The following is a 24,670-nucleotide window of genomic DNA, read 5'->3' on the forward strand; positions in this document are numbered from 1 at the left end:
TCTGCATTTAACAAGTCTAATATACGCCGGGTCACAACGTTACTTTATTTCAACCATTTGTCGGCATGAAAACATATAGGCCTAGGGAAATGGTGATTTAGAGGACAGCTTGTTTGACACTTTTGTAACTGTGGCTCCCTCTCACTCCTTTCCACTGTGTATTTATATCGATTGAACGAGAGGATGTAACGATAACTCCATGAAAATAAAGGCTCAATGGCTATAATAATTTAAATATAATTAACTTATAAAGCGTGTTACAAGACACCAAAATGATCTGGTTGGCTGACTAAAAAGGCACTGTCTTTGGAACTTATAACACAGGAGGTCTGGCTTGCCGACGAAGAAGCATTGCGATCATAAAAGCGTGACCATCTGACAAAAGCAGAGATATGGTATTAAATGTTTTCGATCCGGCAACCTCCTGCCTACATGTCAAGCGTCTCTATCAAATGGACCAGGGAACCACACAGTTGCAAATGCATTTACTAATATATATATCTAAATGACGCTACAACTAACGCCAAATGAGAGGAGAATTTCTCAAAGCAGATCTGTGCTGAACTGATTTGGTCTGTTTGTCTTGGTCAGCGATTGGGCGCAAACACTTCAAATGCATTGGCTGAGAGAAAAGACGGGCGGAGATTATTAGCATGCTAGAGGAACGCCGTATTTTACGCGCGTTTTGATGTTCAAAACGCGCGTATTTTACGCGCGCTCTTGAAAGGCTTAAATTGCGGCGTAAAAAGCGGCGCTTTTTTGCGCATGACGGCGTAAAATACGCCGTTTTTCTACATTTTACGGCGTATTTTACGGCGTAATGAAGGTGATACGCGTCTAAATGATGCCGCTTTATGGCGGGGATGGCTTGCCATAGAATTGTGGCACACTCGGCTTGCCATAAATTGGAACGTACTGCGTACTCAAATTTTGAGTACGCAGTACGGACAGTACGGGTATTGGAACACGGCCCTGGACATCATACAGGAGCATGGACATAATAAAGGATGGACCACGGACTGGAAAATGGCCGCCCATTCATTCCTATGCAAACCTGCTCAGTGGCGCATGGCTACATACAGGAGCGATTTGCTTCCGCGTTATGTGGCCAAGACACGTGACCTATTCCGTGACGTACCGGATGCAGAGATCTTCTTATTCTTCTAGTTTAGTGGTGGATCATAGTTTTTCCCCATATACCGCCACCTACTTGACTACTACACAGGAGTTTGTGACGAGGACGTTGGCAAATGATACTTTAAATCGTAAAAAAAAAAAAAAAAAACTAACGAAACAAAATAAAACAAACTAACAAAGAAATGAATAAATAAAAAATAAAATAAAAAAATATATATACTTAAGGTTAAATTCTTCTAATTAGGTTAGTATCTTTTAGCTAATTTATCAGCAATTTCATTGCCATATATTCCATGGTGGGCTGGAATCCAACAGAACTGAATAACTAAACCAAGGCTTATAATATTTAAAAGAAGATGCTTTACCTCTGTCACCAAATCTTCACGTATTGAATTATCTGTTATAAAACTTAGTATCTACAACCCATCTAAGAGCGGTTATTATTGTGGCCATCTCGATTGAGTATACTGATAAAGTCACCCACTCTATATCCATATCCTTTTTCAAATTCTGGCATATATATGCCAATACCACATTGTCACAAACTTAGTATCTACAACCCATCTAAGAGCGGTTATTATTGTGGCCATCTCGATTGAGTATACTGATAAAGTCACCCACTCTATATCCATATCCTTTTTCAAATTCTGGAATATATATGCCAATACCACATTGACACCATTCTATGATAGCTGATAACCAAGGTACACACTGTAATACAATAATCAAGAGGACATACAGGCAGTTCAAATAAAAAGAGATAGAACTTTATTGATCTGGAAACTTCATAAATATGTAAGATTGCTCCATATAATACCATAGTAACATAGTAAACGTATGTAGGCCTAAAAAATTCAGTTCAATGTTATTGCTTAAGAAACAGATTCCTTCCAACTAACTATTTTACGAAGAATGCAATCAATAATTTATATAAAAGTAAATGTTTACATATCGACCAGCAACAAAGTTGGAGTAGCCTACCCAAATATTGAATTGTAATACACCAACATTGTCAATTGTCATACATAGCTAACCATAACCCTGTCATACATAGCTAAACAAGCAAACGAAAATGAAATACCTACCAACGCAACTGAAATGTTAATATTAGACAATTAACAATATTATGAAAATTACGTAGGTCTCCCATAATCATTCAGGTAATCAATACGTCCGTGCCTGTTACAGCTATTTCAATGATGTGTGTTATATATCCGTGTTCAACGCCATTCATGTTAAGTAAAAGGACAAATCTCAGACTTTGGAAGTTAATGGAGTTAATTCGGAATTTAATTTAATTCGGAAGTTAATGGAGCCGTGCACTTCAAAATAGGTCCATAGCAAGGAGCCGTTTGTTTCAGTACGGCTCCTTTCAGCTGCCCACCCAACATCAACTGCTAATAAAACGCTTGAGGAGGCGTTTTGAAAAGAAAAAACTTACATTTTTTTAGAACAGGGTAGAAAGATAATTATGAGCCTTTGATTGATATCCAGACATTTTTTGCGGAGACACAATCCTGTTCCCCACTTGGAGTGGACGGCGATATCTACTTCTGGGCCACATGAAATGACGGACCCCCGTCCACTCCCAGCTAAAACAGCTGCAATACCAGGCTTGGCCTCTGAGCACGGGTGGATTGCGGAAGTATATGCCTATCCTGGGGGCCTGTACAGGAGCGATTTGCTTCCGCGTTATGGGGCCAAGACACGTGACCTATTTCGTGACGTACCGGATGCAGAGATCTTCTTCTTCTTCTAGTTTAGTGGTGGATCATAGTTTTTCCCCATATACCGCCACCTACTTGACTACTACACAGGAGTTTGTGACAAGGACGTTGGCAAATGATACTTTAAATCGTAAAAATAAATTCAAAGAAAAAACCAAACTAACGAAACAAAATAAAACAAACTAACAAAAGAAATGAATAAATAAAAAATAAAATAAAAATATGTATATACTTAAGATTAAATTCTTCTAATTAGGTTAGTATATTTTAGCTAATTTATCAGCAATTTCATTGCCATATATTTTAAATTCAGTTCAATGTTATTGCTTAAGAAACAGATTCCTTCCAACTAACTATTTACGAAAAATGCAATCAATAATCTATATAAAAGTAAATGTTTACATATCTACCAGCAACGAAGTTGGAGTAGCCTACCCAAATAATGAATTGTAATACACCAACATTGTCAACTGTCATACATAGCTAACCATAACCCTGTCATACATAGCTAAACAAGCAAATGAAAATGAAATACCTACCAACGCAACTGAAATGTTAATATTAGACAATTAACAATACGTAATCAATACGTCCGTGCCTGTTACAGCTATTTCAATGATATGTGTGTTATATATCCGTGTTCAACGCCATTCATGTTAAGTAAAAGGACAAATCTCAGACTTTGGAAGTTAATGGAGTTAATGGAAGTTAATTCGGAATTTAATTTAATTCGGAAGTTAATGGAGCCGTGCACTTCAAAATAGGTCCATAGCAAGGAGCCGTTTGTTTCAGTACGGCTCCTTTCAGCTGCCCACCCAACATCAACTGCTAATAAAACGCTTGAGGAGGCGTTTTGAAAAGAAAAAACGTACATTTTTTTAGAACAGGGTAGAAAGATAATTATGAGCCTTTGATTGATATCCAGACATTTTTTGCGGAGACACAATCCTGTTCCCCACTTGTATTGGAGTGGACGGCGATATCTACTTCTGGGCCACATGAAATGACGGACCCCCGTCCACTGCCAGCTTAAACAGCTGCAATACCAGGCTTGGCCCCTGAGCACTGGTGGATTGCGGAAGTAAGCCCCTATCCTGGGGGCCTGATGTTACCCTGCGCCACTGAGCAGTTTGTATAGGAATGAATGGGCGGCCATTTTCCAGTCTGTGGTCCATCCTTTATTATGTCCATGGTAGCCACGGAGAGCTGTCATCACAGGGAGGGCATCTCGTCGCATACTTACGGCATCGATAAGAGGGGGCGGTGTCAGCAGACTATTATTTCGACAAATTATTAGCAAATTTCAATCGGACAATTTGACCGGAGAGTTAGAAAGGGCGTATCGCGCTTCTGCCTTCTCACACCGCGAGACAGGTTCGTGGCTGTTTACTGTTTATTACTGTTTACAGAGGCTGTGTAATAAATCTGGATTATTTTTTATTCAGGGAACACAAAGTATGTACAGTTTCTCCTAAATCAGTGTTCACATCAAAGCTTTGACAACATCCATTAGGTTTTACACAATTTGGCTTTAAAGGTCCCATGACATGAAAATCTCACTTTATGAGGTTTTCTAACATAAATATGAGTTCCCCTAGCCTGCCTATGGTCCCCCAGTGGCTAAAACTTGCGTTTGTTGTCAAACGAGCACTAGCTGTTCTGCTCGCCTTTGAAAAAACGGAGGCTCAAGTGCGCTGATTTGGAATGTCTGTATTTAGGACGTCACCAAGAATCTCTGCTCCTCCCCTTACTCTGCCTGGCCCGCCCAGAGACGTTGGCCCGCCAATGAGACTCGACTGTGTGTGTGTGTGTGTGTGTGTGTGTGTGTGTGTGTGTGTGTGTGTGTGTGTGTGTGTGTGTGTGTGTGTGTGTGTGTGTGTGTGAGAATGCAAACGCTGTAACGCAAGTGTTTCTTGTCGGTTCTTTGACGTGTCTTGTATTTCCACAACGAGACTGTTGTGGGGGTTATCTGAGCCATGGTTGAGAAGGAATTGGGGGAAAGGAACTTTGGCTATGACTCGCTGAAGTACATGAACTGCGACATGCCGCCGGTTGCCGCGAGGCACCATCGCCCGGCAGCGGGCAGCCGGCAGCAGGCAGCTCGCGGTTCAGTCGACTTCAGGTTGATGTGAAAGTGGAAGAACCAGAGACGTCGCAGAACCCGACAAAGTCGTTTGTGATTCATAATATCGTCTGAAGGCGCACACAGCTTTTGGCCCTGATAATATGTCCTCATCCTCATCGTCATCCGCTTATCCGGGGTCGGGTCGCGGGGGGAGCAGCTCAAGCAGGGGGCCCCAGACTTCCCTTTCCCGGGCCACATTGACCAGCTCTGACGGGGGGATCCCGAGGCGTTCCCAGGCCAGTGTTGAGACATAATCTCTCCACCTAGTCCTGGGTCTTCCCCGAGGCCTCCTCCCCACTGGACGTGCCTGAAACACCTCCCAAGGAAGGCGCCCAGTGGGCATCCTTACCAGATGCCCGAACCACCTCAGCTGACTCCTTTCTAAGTAAAGGAGCAGCGGCTCTAATCCGAGTTCCTCACAGATGGCTGAGCTTCTCACCCTATCCCTAAGGGAGACGCCAGCCACCCTTCTGAGAAAACTCATCTCGGCCGCTTGTACCCGCGATCTCGTCCTTTCGGTCATCACCCAGCCCTCATGACCATAGGTGAGGATAGGAACGAAGATCGACCGGTAGATCGAGAGCTTTGCCTTGCGGCTCAGCTCTCTTTTCGTTACAACGGTGCGGTAAAGCGAACGCAATACCGCCCCCGCTGCTCCGATTCTCTGTCCAATCTCACGCTCCATAGTACCCTCACTCGCGAACAAGACCCCGAGGTACTTGAACTCCTTCACTTGGGCTAAGGACTCATTTCCTACCCGGAGTAAGCAATCCACCGGTTTCCTGCTAAGAGTCATGGCCTCAGATTTAGCGGTGCTGATCCTCATCCCAGCCGCTTCACACTCGGCCGCCAGCCGATCCAGTGAGTGCTGAAGGTCACAGGCCGATGATCCAATGAGGACCACATCATCTGCAAAAAGCAGTGACGAGATCCTCAGACCACCGAACTGCAACCCCTCCCCACCACGACTACGCCTCGATATCCTGTCCATGTATATCACAAACAGGATTGGTGACAAGGCGCAGCCCTGGCGGAGACCAGCACCCACTGAGAACGAAACTGACTGGCTGCCGAGAACACGAACACAGCTCTCGCTTTGGGAGTACAAAGATTGGATGGCCCTGAGGATAGACCCCCTTACCCCATACTCCCGCAGCACCTCCCACAGTTTCTCCCGGGGGACCCGGTCATACGCCTTCTCCAGATCCACAAAACACATGTAGACCGGATGGGCATACTCCCAGGCCCCCTCCAGGATCCTTGCGAGAGTGAAGAGCTGGTCCGTAGTTCCACGTCCGGGGCGAAAACCGCATTGTTCCTCTTCAATCTGAGGTTCGACGATCGGCCGAACCCTCCTTTCCAGCACCTTGGAGTAGACTTTACCAGGGAGGCTGAGAAGTGTGATACCCCGGTAATTGGCACACACTCTCTGGTCCCCCTTTTTGAACAGGGGAACCACCACCCCGGTTTGCCACTCCTTTGGCACTGTACCCGACTCCCACGCGATGTTGAATAGGCGTGTCAACCATGACAGCCCCTCAACACCCAGAGCCTTTAGCATTTCTGGCTGGATCTCATCAATCCCTGGGGCTTTGCCACTGCGGAGATGTTTGACTACCTCAGTGACCTCCACCAGGGAAATTGACGACGAAACACCATCAACCTCGAGCTCTGCCTCCAACATAGAGGGGGTGTTATTCGGATTCAGGAGTTCCTCAAAGTGTTCCTTCCAACGTCCGACGACCTCCTCAGTTGAGGTCAACAGAGTCCCATCCTTACTGTACACAGCTTGGATGGTTCCCCGTTTCCCCCTCCTGAGGTGCCGGATAGTCTTCCAGAAACACTTTGGTGCCGACCGAAAGTCCTTCTCCATGGCCTCTCCGAACTTCTCCCACACCCGCTGCTTAGCCTCCGACACGGCAGCCGCTGCAGCCCTTCGAGCCTGTCGGTACCTTGCAACCGAGTCAGGAGTCCTCCAGGATATCATATCCCGGAAGGCCTCCTTCTTCAGTCGGACGGCTTCCCTGACCACCGGTGTCCACCACGGTGTCCGAGGGTTACCGCCCCTTAAGGAGCCTAAGACCCTGAGGCCACAGCTAGCCACCGCAGCTTCAGCAATGGAGGCTTTGAACACCGCCCACTCCGGCTCAATGCCCCCAACCTCCACAGGAATGCCAGAAAAGCTCCGCCGGAGGTGTGAGTTGAAGATACCTAGGACGGGGGCCTCCTCCAGACGTTCCCAGTTCACCCGCACTACTCGTTTGGGCTTACCAGGTCTATCCGGAAATTTCCCCCATTCCCTGATCCAACTCACAACCAGATGGTGGTCGGTTGACAGTTCCGCCCCTCTCTTTACCCGAGTGTCCAAAACATGCGGCCTCAGATCAGATGACACGATCACGAAATCGATCATCGATCTTCGGCCTAGGGTACTCTGGTACCAGGTACACTTATGAGCACCCTTATGTTCGAACATGGTGTTTGTTATGGATAATCCATGACTAGCACAGAAGTCCAATAACAAACGACCGCTCGGGTTTAGATCAGGGAGGCCGTTCCTCCCCACCACGCTTCTCCAGGTGTCTCCATCGTTGCCCACATGGGCGTTGAAGTCTCCCAGCAGAACTACGGAGTCCCCTACTGGAGCCCCATACAGGACTCCATTCAGGGTCTCCAAGAAGGCCGAGTACTCTGAGCTGCTGTTTGGTGCATACGCACAAACAACAGTCAGAGTTTTCCCCCCTACAACCCTTAGGCGCAGGGAGGCGACCCTCTCGTCTACCGGGGTAAACTCCAACACCGCGGCGCTCAGCCGGGGATTTATGAGTATCCCCACACCCGCCCGGCGCCTCACGCCCTCGGCAACTCCGGAGAAGAATAGAGTCCAACCCTTATCCAGGAGTACGGTACCAGAGCTGAGACTGTGCGTGGAGGTAAGCCCAACCAGATCTAACTGGTAGCGCTCCACCTCCCTCACAAGCTCCGGTTCCTTTCCCCACAGCGAGGTGACGTTCCACGTCCCCAGAGCCAGCTTCTGCCGCCCGGGTCTGGTCCGTCGAGTCCCCTGACCTTCGCTGCCACCCATGTGGCTGCGCACCCGACCCCAACGGGTCTTCCCACAGGTGGTGGGCCCATGGGATGAAGAGAGGGGGGGTGCCACGTAGTTTGTTCGGGCTGTGCCCGACCGGGCTCCGTGGCAAACCCGGCCACCAGGCGCTCGCCATCGAGCCCTCCGTCTGGGCCTGGCTCCAGACGGGGGCCCCGGGCTTCCTCCGGGCTGGGTCACATCTCCTCTTTTACCGTTATTCATTGGAGTTTTTTGAACCCTTCTTAGTCTGGCCCCTCACCTGAGACCACTCTGCCATGAGAGACCCTACCAGGAGCACAAGGCTCCAGACAACACAGCTCTCAGGTTCACAGGGAGACGCAAACCTCTCCACCACGATAAGGTGACGGTTCCCGGAGAGGCATAATCAAAACATTGGGTGCTATTTAACAAGAATTTACCCATAAGACACATGTACATTACAAAGCAAACAAAAAAATTGGCTAATGATATGCAATTAATACAGCTATTTCCAATTCAACATTTGAGTAGTGCAACAACACAACAACATTAAAACAACATTTCTCATTTGTATTGAAATTTTGCTCGTCTCTCTTTCAAAGCAGCAAAGTGATCAATGACCCTCTCATTAAAATCAGGCATGTTCCTGACTAGTTCCCTCTCCATGGAAAGCATGGCCACAGCATTGAGACGATCCTGTCCCATTGAGTTTTGCAGGAATGTCTTGATTCTCTTTAAGGTCGAGAAACACCTCTCAGCTTCAGCAGTTGTCATGGGAGTGGTTATGAGGATGTTCAACAGAGCCACAGTCTCAGATAGGGTCTCATGGAGGTTGTTCCTCTGTAGAACCTGGTAGAGTGCCAATGCACCACTGCAGCCCTTGAAATCTGGACTCTCGTAGATAAGGGACAGTTCAGTCTTGAGCTTTGCCTTATTCAGCATGGGGTATGCCTTGGCAGTGGTGTTCAGAGCCTCATCAGGGAACATATGGCAGTACTGCTCAAACAGGTCTCCTTGTAGCAGCGTTGCACTCACAAGGTGGCTTGTGAAAGAGAACCTCTCGTTTGCATGGCCCAAGATGGTGTCACAGACCTGTCAAAATAAAGAGAGTATATCACAAATTGGAAGTACACTATGAGTAAAAAACACTGCCACCATCCATCCTTGAATGCAACTGTAAATACAGAAGGGGTGATTTTTTAACACTAGGTTCCAGAGGCCTTAAAAAGGAGGTCTGCATGACTTTAGAATACAATAAAGTAAGGTATGCAATGAAGTGAAAGTGAGAGAAAAATAGAACAAAAAGAAAATAAACAAACAAAACTACAAAATCATCTACCTCCTTAGACAGCCTCTGCTTGTCTTGCTCTCCCAAGGCCCTCCTTTTTCCTGTAGTTCCTGCTGCTACTTGCTGCTTCTCTGGAGATTGTTGTTTCGTCAGCTTGTATCGCAACGAAGCTGGCCGACTTCACCTCCTCCTTAATGCGTGCCCTAATGACAGCTCATTTTGGACCGTCTTGGATGTGCCTTTAAAGACAGTGGCCGTTTTTAAATGCTCCTCAAAAACTTCATCTAGGGATGCAATTAACTGTACCAATCCTCGAAAAATTCCGGGGTTGCTGGATCCCTCGCTCTCGTCTCAGCCACGCAAGGCCAACTCGAATACACCGCAGAACTTAACACCGTCGATCAGGCGGCCCAGAATGTGGCGGTTTTTGCTCACCTCATCATTGTGCCGACGCAGTGCTAGCCTGTAGCCATCGTCCAACTGCGTAGCAATGTTGACGCTCCCAAACGCCGACAGTTTTAAGCAGCTGTCCATGTGGATCCTCGATGTTTCATGCTTTTTAATTTTTTCGGACAGATGATGCATATCTGTGAAACCTGTCGTAGTCCAAGGTGTTTCCGTGGTGCAGCCATCAGGGTGGATGAGGACGCAGGGGTAGCAGAAAAGTCCGTTGGCTACCTCGCATCCTGCTAGCCAGTTTTTCCTCTCGTACCAGCACCGCGAAAATCCCCTGGTGTACGACTTGCCTCCTTTCTTTGATATTGGTTTTATATTTAAATTTGGTCGGGGTGGTCCTAATTCTTTAACAGCCAATTTTTCCTGATTGCTTCGACGACTAAATGGTAATTCTCTAAATGAAATTATGGAGTTGCTCTGAGCTGTAATATTCGCCATGACGATCGTGAATGTGACTGCGGCGGCGGCGCAGGCACGTAACGTGATGAACCTATTAAAAGCCATAAAAGCACCACGTGACGTTCACTGTAGTGTACGTATGATATGACGGAATCAGTGCTTAATTTGAGGGGGAGCAAGGGGGAGCGCGCTCCGGAAGCTCTGACGTGCGCTCCGGAACCTCTGACGCGCGCTCCGGAAGCTCTGACGTGCGCTCCGCCATGAGCAGTATAAAAAAAAAATGCGCTGCGTAGCGGTAATCAATGAAGTACGACATAACATTGCGTGGGGAATAGGCACTTTGGCGCCCCGTGCTGCAGGCGTACACCCGTGTATAGATGGAATGAAACCCTCACTGAAGTCCGTAGGTTGACGATACAAACCCCCCCCCGTCAACAATCGCTACGGTCCCCCCGTCAACAATCGCTACGGACCCCCCCCCCCCCGTCAACAATCGCCCCCCCCGTCCTCAGCGCTCCGGGAGCTCCCACTGGACAAATTAAGCACTGGACGGAATCATGTTAGTGCAAGCACTCCCGGAACCCATAGAGAATGCATTGCAGGGCTTGCAGTTTGAAAAAAAAAGCTTTTACATGAAAGTCAATGAGAGCGCTGGGGGCGATTTCCAGCCAGGCTGAAATCGCCCATAGCGCTCGGTTGGTATGGAACACAACTGCTCAGAGGAAAACAGGCTATCTGAATTTTTTACAGAATGTATTGGTTATCATCATTAAAAAATATATACATATTATATATGATAAAAAAAAAATATTAGGCATATTATCTTTTTTCTTTTCTTCTTCTTTTTTTTTTTGACTCAAGGAGGGCGGCGCCCTATCGCCCTCTATTCGCCGGCCGCCCCTGCCCAAAGGGTTCCACCGGGTTTTCACCATTCAAACTGTTGTACCGACGGAGACCCCTAGCATGCTGGATGTGGCCAAAGAAGCCTGGGAGCAGCAGCCGTCCCCCCAGCGCAGTGTCGTGGAGCACGTGGAGCGGATACACCACCAAATGACCCAGGTGTGGCCCTTGGTTCGTGAACACATGCAGCAAGCCCAGGAACAACAAAAGGAAAGACAAGCAAATTGATCAGATAAACTTACTGAAGCCATGGCATGTCCCCTCCAATGTCTTCGCTGCCAACCTGCCTCCCCAGAGTCTACCACCAGTGAAAATGGGGGATCAGCTGTCATCCAGACAGGTACAGGTCCTCTGAGAACTGCTTGCCAGAAGCAAAGATGTCTTCTCTGAGACCCCAGGCATGACAACAGTCATCGCCCATGACATTAAAACCGAGCCGGGAACGACAGTTAGGCTCCGGCCATATCGAATCCCGGAGGCCCGACGAGAAGTCATCAGAGACGAGGTGAGAAAAATGCTTGACCTTGGGATGTTGGAGGAGTCCCACAGTGCCTGGTCAAGTCCTATAGTCCTTGTTGGGAACCCCGATGGTAGAATTAGGTTCTGCAATGACTATAGAAAACTTAACGAGGTCTCCCTATTTGACACTTGCCCTATGCCCCGTGTGGATGAGCTGTTTGAAAGGTTAGTACCTTCCAGGTTCATCTTCACACTAAACTTAACCATGGGGTATTGGCTGGTGCTACTAATGCCACAAGCGAAGCAGAAGCCAGCATTCTCAACACCAGATGGGGCCTTCCAGTACAGGGTCCTCCCATTTGGACTTCATGGGGCCCCTGCAACTTTCCAGAGACTCAAGGACAGAGTGCTACGGCCACATCGGAACTATGCAGCAGCTTACCTCGATGACATCATTATCCATGGCACGTAATGGAATATCCACCTCCAGCACCTAGAAGCTGTCCTCCAGGCCTTGCGAGAAGCAGGGCTGACAACCAACCCTGCCAAGCGTTCCCTGTCCCTGGAGGAGGCAAACTACCTTTGGTACACTGTGGGACAAGGAAATGTGAAACCCCATGACAAGAAAGTGGACGCTATAGCAACCTGGCTCCAACCCCAGACGAAACGTCAGCTGAGGACCTTCCTCGGGTTAATGGGCTATTATCGAAAGTTCATCCCAAACTTTGCTTCCATAGCTGCCCCCCTGCATGAGCTGACAAGCAAAAGTGCACCAAACCGGATGAAGTGGATGGACCAGACCAAGCAGGCCTTCAATCATCTTATGACAGCCCTTTGCAGAGAGACTGTCTTGCACACACCTGACTTCAGCAGGAGATTTGTGCTACAGACAGACGCCTCAGAGGTGGGACTCAGGGCAGTCCTGTCCCAAATGCACAACGGCATGGAATACCCGGTAACCTTTGTCAGCCGTAAACTACTGCCACATGAGAAAAACTATGCAACCATGGAAATGGAATGCTTGGCAGTTAAATGGGTCATGGAAAATTACGCTATTACTTGCTAGGCCGTGAGTTTGCATTATTAACTGACCATGCTCCATTGACCATGACAAAGATAAGAATGTCAGAATAACCTGTTGGTTTTTATACCTTCAGGACTTCAAGTTTACAGTGGAACACAGGGCAGGAAAGCTTCATGGGAACGTTGATGCCATGTCGAGAAGGGATGATTGCTGTTGGTCTGTCGCTCCCCATGTGATGATGACCCCAATTTCGTTGCACTTTGTGCAATGACAATAAAGAGATTCTGATAAAGAGATTCTGATGAGGGGTATGTGATGGCCCAGCCGGTGAGCAGTGGCCCACATCGCCAAATGGTGGCCAAAAAGGCAGGCAAAGGCAGCCAAGTGGTGTGGTGTTGGATGGGAGGTACTACCCTAAAAGCTGTGTCATAGAGACGCCGCCCTACTCAGGTGTCTCAGCTTATCACACAGAGGTGTGCTGAGTTAGCCCGGCAATCAGGAGGCCTTTTAAATCCACTAGAACAAGCTGAAGCCAGACTGGCTGGAAGAGCGTGTGAAGACCAGACACACACAAGGCCAGTCTCGTGGTAAGAGGCCTGTGGCCAACCCTCTTGACCCAACTGAACCCTCATAATGAAATTACGTCCAAGTGGACCGAAAGACTGTTGCTTTGATCTGTGTAAATTGTGTCGTGCTTATACGAGAGAGAAGACCTGCAGGTGGAGAGGAACCCCCAAAACTCCCAAGAGGAACCAAGAGCCGAGCCAGGGCGAAGAGGTCCGTGGCGTGGACCACAGACCACACTAAGCTTGGCCTGTCTCTCTCTATCTCTGCCCCTCCATCACAGGAAGAGCCAGACAGAGCACCCTGACGTCAACCGTCGACTTTTGCCCCCTGCCCTTTACCCCGCACCTTTATAAATAAATGCCATAAGTTTGGTTTCACCGGAAACCCTGTTTCTGCCTGTTTCTGTTCCGATTGATTATCCCACTGTCCCACCAGGCGCCCACCACACACACACAGAAAAGCATCCACAAACTAAAGCATGCACCACCTAAATTAAGTTAATCAATCAATAGCAAATCATGAAAGACAAAGCACATCAAAAAATACAAAGCAGCAAAGGAAGATGTTTTTGTGATACGCTGGCATCTATCTGATTCACATGTGTTCTTTCCATGCCTGCTGTGTGTCTCAATGTGCATGATGATAGCGTGTTAATGTTTCATTTTTCCATTTTTCTCTTAAATTTTAAGAATTATTAGCCTAATAAAACACAAGATACATCTAGTTTGCTCTCTCTCTCTCTCTCTCTCTCTCTCTCTCTCTCTCTCTCTCCTCACGCTCGGCTTGTGCTGGAATAATATATTCTTGTGAGATTTCTGATCTTGTGTAAAACATAAAGGGTTTTCTGAGGCTCCTTTTTGCTGCCTTCAAATATAATCGTCTGCTTTTCCTGTACATGCACAGTCGAGGGACTCTAATCTGCTAGTTTTCTTTCTGTGATTCTGGGTCTAGTATGGGCCTGTGTAGGACTGCACGTGTTTGGTTGTTTAATTGGTTAAAGCTTCAGCAGGCTGAAGTGCATTTTTGACTCGCACTCAAGCCAGATATTCAGCATGAAGGTAAACTATTAACTGTAGGCGAGGCCTCACAGCTTACAAGAACTGTATGAATAAATGAGGCTAATACAATATTAGCCTATACAGAATGTTTTCGGAAACTTATAGGCTAAAGGCTAGCATTATTGGGGTTGCATAGAAAAAAACGTCTTTTCGGCCAAACCAACCATCTGTAGCTTTGCCAACAGATGTTTACAAGAACGAATGACGCTTCAAAATATCTTTCTTGGAGAACGACAAAAGTAAGCCAAAATAATGTCAATTCATAAGGCCTAGTTCAATATATTTTGAACTAGGCCTTAATCCCCCAGTAAGACCCACCGTTCAGCACCCCTCCGAGCGCGGGCTCCTCCAATCTACTGCTCCTCCAGTCTAGTGCTCCTTCAGTCTGCTGCCCCTCCAGTCTGCTTCTCCTGTCGGTCCGACGCTTCTCACGCTATTCACTGGGCGTTTATGAGCACTCATTGTTGGTGCAGCCAACTCAGGGGGTTCAGGCTGCTTTCAGCCTTGACAGTGTGTCTGGGAGAGGAGAGAGTGACTCTGAGGCCGCTGAACGGCAGACTGACAGACCGTGAAGTTGAAGTCTCCTCGTAAGGTAGGTCTGGAGGAGCTGATCTCCACATCTCTGGTCGGACTCAAGGGTCCTCGAGCAAAGGGCTGTTAATTGTACTTGATTTAGTCGTTGAGATTGTAGATGCTATTATCCAAATCCACTTCAATTAATACAGATTCAGGGAGCTGGCAATAAAAGTATGGGCATGATGCTGCCCGTCGTGCCCACACGGCTTCAGGCGTTAGGAAGCGAAGCTAAGAGACTATCATACATAGATCATAGAGAGAGAGAGAGAAAAGGATAGCTTGATAGAGAGATAGCGAGATGGAGAGATGGAGGGAGAAAGAGAGATAGATGATAGAAAGATAGTGAGATGGAGAGAGAGAAAGTTAGACAAAAGGATAGATTGATAGAGAGATAGCGAGATGGAGAGAGAAAAAGTTTGATAGATAGAGATAGATAGATAGATAGATAGAGAGATAGCGAGATGGAGAGAGAGAAAGTTAGATAGATAGAGACAGATATATAGATGTGTAATACATCTCTTGGTTGTTGTCGTATTTGTTTGGTGAAATGTAAGGCCTTTTAATTTTTTGTGATGCATAGATTGGCACGGCTTATTTTAGCACAATACTCAGTCCGACTTTATTTTAAAATGGAAGATTGTGCAATTTTAACATTAGTCTGAAATGGCCTTTGCCGCACAATGCGGAGCGGGAAATTGCACTACACTCAGAAAATGAAAATCGAGTCGAGATAAATAAATGAAATGTGACTAGACCTGAATTAAGTAAAAGATATGGGGGATGGGATCCCCTTCTGAGCTCTCTCCCTGTATAGGACCGTGACCTGGCCGGCCTCGCGGGGGAGACGGTGCAGGTGGCTCTCAGAAACCGATTCTCTCCCTAAAGCTGATACATCACATTGTATAGCCTACATCAACACTGAAGGTTCGTACAGGCCACAGAGCAGATATGGCTCATGTGATATTATTATAAGGAATGAAGCAGGCACAGGTATGGAGGTCTACTCTGAAGCCTGAACCAGAGAAAGGACGGAACTCCCCAGAAGAGACGCGTTACCCGAGAGGTTGTGATGGTTTCGCGAATTGTGTGATGTCGTTTAGGTTTATTTTATGTATGCAATTACTACTGAGGCTATCGTGAAGTATAGATCTCTCTACAACTCCTCAAATCCTATATTCTGGTCAAATTAACGCATGAATTGTTTTGTTGTAGCATAATCCACGCCCCGTAATTGTGAGTCTAAAACATGGATCTATTTAATCTCCATCGTTGTGTCTCAAAATCAAGGTAATCCTCGCATGCAAGACCCTATCTGAGCACCATTGAACAAGAATGCGTTTTAAGTTGAACATGATCCCTTCTTGGTACCACCAACAGACTTCAGCATTCACGGACGTGCAGCAACTCTGCAGCCGTCAATCTTGGGGTCAGTCTGTCTGGGGGTTATCAGACTCTTGTATGGTATATATGGTATATATGGTGTATGTATATATATATATATATATATATATATATATATATATATATATATATATATATATATATACACATATATGGTAGGTATAGCAGAGGGAAACAGCCCTGAACGGGCGGTAGAGACGCGGGCCTTCGGGGTTAAACAGTGCGTTTTGAACACGACAGACAATACTTAATTCAACCCAATGTTTCCCAGTTTGCACTAGGGCATGAAAGGCTCATGTGTTTGGACACGAGGCGTGAGAAATCTATGTGGTAACCCACATCCACTCCAATGGCCTATTTAAAACGGAATCGGGTCACGACATTTCTTTAAATCATTTTCCTTATTAGGCCTACCTATATTAGCCTATTACAAATATAGGCCTAATAATTATTATGAATATTACTAGCAGTAGTAGAAGCAGTAATAGGAGGTCTAGCAGTCGTATTCCGAGGTCAACCTAGGCTAAAAGGAGGAGTATAAACCTACCTACATAGTTATGCCTATTATATATTTCTTATTCATTCTTGTAAATAATTACCTAATTATACTTTAGAATATGAATATAGGCCTGTTTAAATAAATAAAGTAGGCGTATTAGTTATATTTTATTTTATTATGTTGGTTTAGTAACCTGTCCAATAATATATTATTACAGGCCTAGGCTATATGATTACATTTTTATTATATATATTTCATACTATATTATTGGACTTCCGCTCTTCTGTTAGATTCGTTTATTTTATCCCGTGGAGTTTGGGAGGAGGTTCATTAACAACAATACCTACAAATAATTGTACACCTTCCAGATCATTTTATTGTGAATTCATTATTATTTGAAATTTTCTTTGACTAATATTATAATTAAGATTATTATCATTATTTTTCATTGTTAATATTAGATCTCTAATCCTTTAGTGTTTCATTCCTCCAGTGAGGATACTGGGCTACATAACCTGTGTCTGAGGCCGTTGCCCACAGACACATTCTGTCAAAGTGGCCTTGAGATCATTGGAGAAAAAAACCTAAATCAATTGCGTGGAAGAAGGATTGTGTGGGTTTGTGTAGGCGAGGCTTGGGTTTCAGCTGACTGACTTTAAATACTGTCTGCAACAGCCTTCCCTAAATCCGAGTCAAAGAAACTATTCGCGCAATCTTTGGTTCTCTTTTTCTTTTCGACATTTGGTTCCCGCTGGGCTCCACTTTCTTTTGCTGACGGTAGCCTGCATTAAAGGTTTTGACGTTATGCAAGGAGATCACATATTTTGTTTAATGCATGACTTTTAGACTTCTATAGACGCGTGTAGCGTGGTTCTATAGAAACCTTCATCTTGATGAAAGTGATGTGATCCAGGGGACCGAGGAGCCGACGATGCGTCATGTATCACCCGAGCTGCACCTACATAGTGTCCGGGGAGCCGGGGCAGGGTCTCCGGGACTACGGCTCGGCCTGGCTGGACAACAGCTCCACCAAACCTCCGGATTACCGACATTACCGCTACGAGCCGAGGCAGCAGTACCGCCACCAGGGCGGTCAGTGGTCCGTGTACCACCAGACCAGCCACCACCACCACCACCACCTGGCCCCGGCGCCGTCCTACCTCTCACCGGAGGACTCGGCGCTCCCGTCGACCACTGAAGGAGGGTTCAACCCAAGCGAGAGTTTTCTAGGATACGATCCTGCAGGGACGGTGTACGGGGGACCCGGTGCTGCGCGGTACCACATGGCGGCGTTCAGTGGCAGCAGCAGTGTCGGGTCTAGAGCGTTCCCCCCCGCTGGTCACTGCGGGTCCAAGCCGCCCCCGGGGCTCCGCCCGTCCGCAGGCCGGAGCAGGGTTTTGCCTCCGGGTTTCGACTCCTTCATCGAGGCGGCAGAAGAGGAGCGGCTTGGTAAGAACCGCTGCTCAGCAGGGAGCCTGCAGACGGAGACCAGGCGAGCCGGCCGCAGAGAGCCCGGCCCCGGGACAGTGTGTGTGGAGAAGACGGGGCACCTGGACCCCCCCAGAGCAGTGTTGGAAGAGGAATACTCGGCTTCCTCCACCCAGGAGGACCCCAAAGAGCCAGGTATTTGCCATAGACCTCCTAGTTTGATGTAGGCCATACATAAGGGTATTTCACACAGGCTTAATAGTAGGCCTATAGGCGAAAGGTAATATAGTCGAAAAATCCAAAATTAAGATAAAATTATAAAGAAAACATAGTCGGATGATTTTAAATAATAAATGCAAAATGTGAGGCTTTGTCCTTCCACAGCCAATCAATGGAACGCATACAATTATCTGGTTCATTTTTCTTGGATAGTTGTATACCTTTAACATACACCTGTATTAATGTGGAGTACTATAATGTCATTAAAGTAAAGCGGGTTGACGATTCGTCCGATTTCTTGTCTGTCTGCCTGTCTGTCTGTCTGTCTGTCTGTCTGTCTGTCTGTCTGTCTGTCTGTCTGTCTGTCTGTCTGTCTGTCTCTTTCTCTTTGTCTGTCTGTCTGTCTAAGTGTGTGTGTGTGTGTGTGTGTGTGTGTGTGTGTGTGTGTGTGTGTGTGTGTGTGTGTGTGTGTGTGTGTGTGTGTGTGTGTGTGTGTGTGTGTGTGTGTGTGTGTGTGTGTGTGTGTCTCTCTCTCTCTCTCTCAGTCTCTCTCTCTCTCTCTGAATAAATAATTAGTTGTTCTCATTTACCCTCCTTTCCTTTTGTATTCTATCTACTCATCATCTCCTCTCCTCCTCTCCTCCACTCATCCACTCCTCCCTGCTTTTCCTCTCTCCTTCCCTCCTCTCCTTCTTTCCTCCTCTTCCCCTCTCCTCCCTCCTCTCATCCTCCCCTCCTCTTTCCTCTTCTCCCTTTCCCCTCTCCTCCTCTCCCCCACTCCTCTCCTACTCTCCTCCTCTCCTCCTCCCCTTCTCTCCTCCTCTGCTCCAGGGTCTCCCGAGCGGAGGAAGAAGCGTTGTCCGTACACCAAGCAGCAGCTCAGGGAGCTGGAGAGGGAGTTCCTCTTCAGCGTGTACATCAACAAAGAGAGGCGCCTGCAGCTGTCTCGCCTTCTGTGTCTCACCGACAGGTGTGGGCCATGCTCCTAAGAAAATACAATGATGTGTGTGTGATTGTGTGTTTTTCATGTGTGTATTTGTGAGGGGGGAAGTCTAGAAAAAGGCTTGTGTCTCAATGAGAAACTCCTGCTCATTCCTAGGCCTCAGTCCGAGGGCACTACCTGCTACCCAACAGGCTGCAATACAAGCAAAGACCTGCTGATACTACAGCAGACACCTTCAAAAGCCTTTTTTTCACCTCCTCACACACACACACACACACACACACACACACACACACACACACACACACACACACACACACACACACACACAAACACACGCACGCACGCACGCACGCACGCACACACACACACACATACACACTCAAATACAGGTTTGTGAAAGCATTTATGGTAAAAGTGTGTGTATGAGTGTATGCGTGCATGTATGTGGGCAGGTGTGTGTAGGCACTTGAGTGTACATGGGTGTGTGTACAATGTGATGTTTGTGTTTGTGTGTGGTGCGTGTGTGTAAAATTATATGTGTGATGAATGTATTAATAATCTATTGTATTCCAGACAAGTGAAGATCTGGTTCCAGAACAGGAGGATGAAGGAGAAGAAGCTGAACAGAGACCGACTCCACTACTATAAAGGAAACGCTCTATTCTGATGAGGAACACAGTAATAGAGGGGGAATGGATGGATGCATGGATACATGGGATAGATGGATGAATGAATAGATGACTGCACAGACCTATTGATAGATGGATGAAAAATCAGCTATTCAATAACAACGTATTGACTGATGGTTATTGGATAGATTAATGGATGATGGACCATGGAAGAGAGAAGCCTGCATCAGTCTCCTCTATTCAGCACAGAGAAAGCCGCAACTTTGTCATTCAACACTATTCACTTTTGCAAGTTTTGACTCCCAAATTCAATCAAGATTCAAGGACCAGATTTACCCCCTAAACTATCTGAAACCAAAAATTCTTTGTCTTCAATTGGAAATGTAGACGACCATTGACTATTCATTACACTGACCATGTTTCTCTCACATTCTTTTCATTAGCTAACAGAAACAATAGTGAATGCAATACGTTCACACAGGAAACAGGACATTAAGTCATAAATACCAAACATCTGGTCTCCATGCCTCTATATGTCATCAAAGCTTTACCTGAGAGCCAGAATATAAAATACGCTGATTGCTTTCAGACTGCACCTTAGTGTGAATGTTAACGTTGCAAGGATTTCTTTGCACTATCTTTCATTGAGCTCCTTTTGGATCTTTATGGGATTTTTGGAGCTTTCAAAAGCAAACTTGTTGTTAGGCAGAAGGGACCCGCTTTCCTCCTGGTTCCCATGCTTTGATTATTGCTGTGTAAAAGCTTTAAATGAGTCAGGTCCTTTACATACACAATGTACAAAACAAACTTTGTATTTCTGTTCCACTCTTGCCCAAACTGCTCACCAAATACAGGGGGAGAAGGCTCCTCAATTCTCTCCACCACTTCTCATTAACTAGTTCTGTGAAATGGAAACCTCCTCCATTTTGCCGGCCTTTCAATGCACCATTAAGGAGCGGTCTGGAACTGCTCTTGGATTTACGGTGCCCACGGCAGAGCACAAGTTGTCTGGCGGCGCAGCTGCAATAATGTACCATGAACTCTGCTCAGGCTTCACCTCAGATGCTTTCAGTCTCATGTCTGGGGTCCTAGACTGTTTCACCTGGGTTTAAATCCCCTTGATCAAACATTAAAAAGGATCATCTTTAAAAAAGAAAATGTACCAGCCATTATTGTGCATTGTTTGGTATGGGTTATGTTGTGCTCTGTTGTCAACCCACATAACAGTAGTAGTAATTTGTGTGGGGATTTAGATAGCTCCAATGCCTACCAATAGTTTAAGCCCTCCTGAAGCTGTTTTCTATTATCTGTTTCAATAACTTTGAAAGTCTTCAATTCAACTATACATTTTGAAAATATTTGTTGATTTGAGCTTATAATTACCATTGGTGTTTATTTTCCTTTATGTCTGTCCTCATCTAGCACTACAGACTTTAATGGCAATGTGCACAAAACCAACAACATCGTTAACTGAAATTGATACTTTACTTCAAGAAGCTCCTGGTCTTGGAGCAAGTAGCTCGTCATGTTACCGGCCTGCGAACAGCCTGTTACCGGCCTATTACCAGCCTGCTACCGGCCTCTTACCGGCCTGCTTAGGAGCAGCAGGGAGAATTCAACTCATGGGACAAATACGTTTATTGTATCACAAATATTGACATCATAACATTCTTTAGTTGATGTTGTTTGTCTAATGTTTGTAATGTAAGGTCTTTATGTGTACTGTTTACAGCGAAACATTACGTTTTCTCTGGTCTTTGTGCTTTATCGCTTCCTTTTGTTCCCATGTTATGCATATGTTGGATGTGCACATAAGCTTAATGCTTTACTTCCAGATAAATCACATAGTAAAATTTACCAAATCCATCATGCAACTTTTGAAATTATATCAGAAATAGTTTGACCTAGGTGTTAATGTATTTGGGTATCTTGAGAATGTTAATTCCATTTTATTGCAAGTATTTATTCTGATTATTGTCTCATAGTGAATTGACCATCTTTGTACCAGGTATCATTTGCATTGTGCTATACTTTATCTTGCAATTACGTTTGAATTACATTTACTTATATTCCTAATTTGCTATATCAACAAGCATACACATTCCCAACATGTAGGCCCTGTGTGTGTTTTAATATGTGTCTGCTTGCGTGTTTGCGTGTGTGTGTGTGTGTGTGTGTGTGTGTGTGTGTGTGTGTGTGTGTGTGTGTGTGTGTGTGTGTGTGTGTGTGTGTTTGGATGTGCGTGTGTGGTGTAGGCTTTACATTGTTTTTTTGTGTTTCTTTTTGTTTTTGTTTTAATAAAAGAAACAATGATCTTTGATTGCGGCTCGTCGTAAACATTTATTTTAGGAGTTGTAGAATATGCTTTAGAGTACATCAAAGTATTAAATGCTTAAATATTGCTTTAAATGTGTGTAAATTGAACTATAATAATTATAATTTATAAGAATATAAAGCTATGGCTTCAGTGACAGTGTTATTAATCTTCATTAAGAGGCTATAAAATGGTGGACCAGTGGTTGATTCTTTCATGCCAGAAATTAAAAATTTTCATTGCGAATGAGTTTTGATTAAAGGGGAGAATAAATCTCACCAAGAAAGCTGTACTGAAGATGGCCCCACGAGCGGTGTGACTTACTGCTTAATGGTCTGAGAGGCTCTGGGTACACGCACAGGGGGATGTACAGGGTCTGGTTTACGGGGATATTAGTCTATCTAACTGGTAAGAATGTACAGCACTTTGGAAAGGTCATCAAGGTCTCCCTCACGGCGTCCCGTGAAAACATCATAGAGGCTGCTGACCATGACGCAGTGATGAGGACGAAGGAGACGGGGTTGTGTGGCTCTCTGCCTTGTCTCTGCACAGCCTCAGGATGCAGACTGGGAACAACAGTGAACTAGACAGCAGCACGCGGACCACCAGTCCAAGGCTGATAGCAAACCTTGAACCGTGACCAGCCACACCAACCATTGAGGACTTCCTAACAACGGGGACTTTATTGGGCCAATAAAGACTGTCTGGTATTTGTGTGGCACTGTTTGAGGAAGACCCAAAGTGGGGCTGTTGTGTGAGTCGCACACAAATTTGGTGGGTGCATGTGTGTGTGTTTGTGTGTGTGTGTGTGTGTGTGTGTGTGTGTGTGTGTGTGTGTGTGTGTGTGTGTGTGTGTGTGTGTGTGTGTGTGTGTGTTTGTGTGTGTCTGTGTGTCTGTGTGTGTCACTGTATGTGTGTTTGTGAAGTGTTGTGTAAGGGGAAGCAAGAGATGAAAGGAGAACTTTTGTTATTGATTGGAACCAAAGGCCTTTTGCCTTAAGCCCTCAATAAACACACAATGAGGTCCTATGGCTGTTGTTACCAATAGTATTAATGATGCACAGCAACAATCTCTGTATTCATTCATGTACATCATCAAACTTGGAGAAATACATATGTTTCCTTAATATTTCAAAATGTTCCGATCGGCCTGTTTCAGGTTGATGGGCATGGAATGAACATCAAAGATGATTATGCCACCTACTTTGAAAATGCCATCGGTCAACAGAGAACACTTGAAATGGTAATGACTGTAGCACATGATCACACAAACCCAGTCGGTCTTAGTCTAATAATGGCGACTGAATCACAATCCATTTCACTTATCTCTCTCTGTTTCATTACGCTATACCGACTCGCCGTTTTAAAATCTCATATTTAGGCAGAAAAGGAAAGGAAAGGGAATATTTATTTTCGGTGGATAGTCATTTTAACCAACTAAATTTGTTATGGAACTAATCCTTTACGGAATAATTTGAACGAACGGTACTTTTTAATGTATGTCTGATTACAGGCTACCATTCAAGGGTATGGTAATGTAAATTATTAAGTCTTAAGAATTAATTGGTTAATATAATCAATTTAACTTTTTCATGTTAATGAAATGAATTATCTTGTTTTTGTTACATAACGACCAAACGATATTTATCACCATTAAGATGGCCAATGACCATGAATGAATCACTGATAACAATAATAATAATCTTTATTATTATTATTATTATTATTATTAGTATTATCACTATATTATTATTATTATGAATTAGTCTTAGTGCTAGAAGGTTATTGGTAGTAACGTATATAATAAGTTGTAGGCCTACATGTCTATCCTACGATGACTGCTTATTCATACTCACCAATAGTCAATTATAATAATATACCCAATAGCTAAGGAAATTATCCATATTTGAGTTAATGATTGCATGTTTTTGTTTGTTTTATATACATGTTCATAATAACTAGTCAGTTTAAATGTTTTGTAAACCGGGGATTTATGGTCCTTCATAGGCTATAAATATTGAGGCGCTGGGTTTAGGCCTATACTGAGATTATATCAAAACTATTAGCAATTTAAACAATGATTAATCAGACAGTTTCCCCAGCGGTCTAAATCTATTTGTCTTGGTGGCGAACGCATTTTGCAAGCATTTGTTTTAATGCTGATTAAGGCTGGATTTAGAGGTAAAATTTAAGCAGGAATATTTTAGGAATACAAGATGATTGAAACAATTAGAAATTAAATAAAAAGACAAACAGGCCTACAACCAGCTCAAGATGTTGACGCTACAGCCTTCGGACTTGAAAAAGGCCTCAAAGCCTGATAACATGAGAGAATTCTATGACAATTATAATAATAATATAATTATATAATTATATAATAGTTATAGCACAACTATAGCATAGGTGACGGATTGCATGCAGTAGGACTGGATGGGTCGAATTAAATGGGTC

At 45.1% G+C, this 24,670-nt stretch overlaps 1 protein-coding gene across 1 annotated transcript; it reads left to right on the plus strand.

The window, feature by feature from the left end:
• The first annotated feature begins 17,244 nt into the window (after window positions 1-17,244).
• Window positions 17,245-22,084, plus strand: LOC115559519 (homeobox protein Hox-D11a-like). Its single transcript, XM_030378317.1, has 3 exons — window positions 17,245-18,306; window positions 19,162-19,300; window positions 19,850-22,084. Exons 1-3 carry the CDS (start codon window positions 17,622-17,624, stop codon window positions 19,941-19,943), a joined length of 918 nt encoding a protein of 305 aa, XP_030234177.1. The 5' UTR covers window positions 17,245-17,621; the 3' UTR covers window positions 19,944-22,084.
• The last annotated feature ends 2,586 nt before the right edge of the window (window positions 22,085-24,670 follow it).

This window comes from Gadus morhua, chromosome 15 (assembly GCF_902167405.1).
Source record: "Gadus morhua chromosome 15, gadMor3.0, whole genome shotgun sequence".
NCBI classification, from domain to species: domain Eukaryota; kingdom Metazoa; phylum Chordata; class Actinopteri; order Gadiformes; family Gadidae; genus Gadus; species Gadus morhua.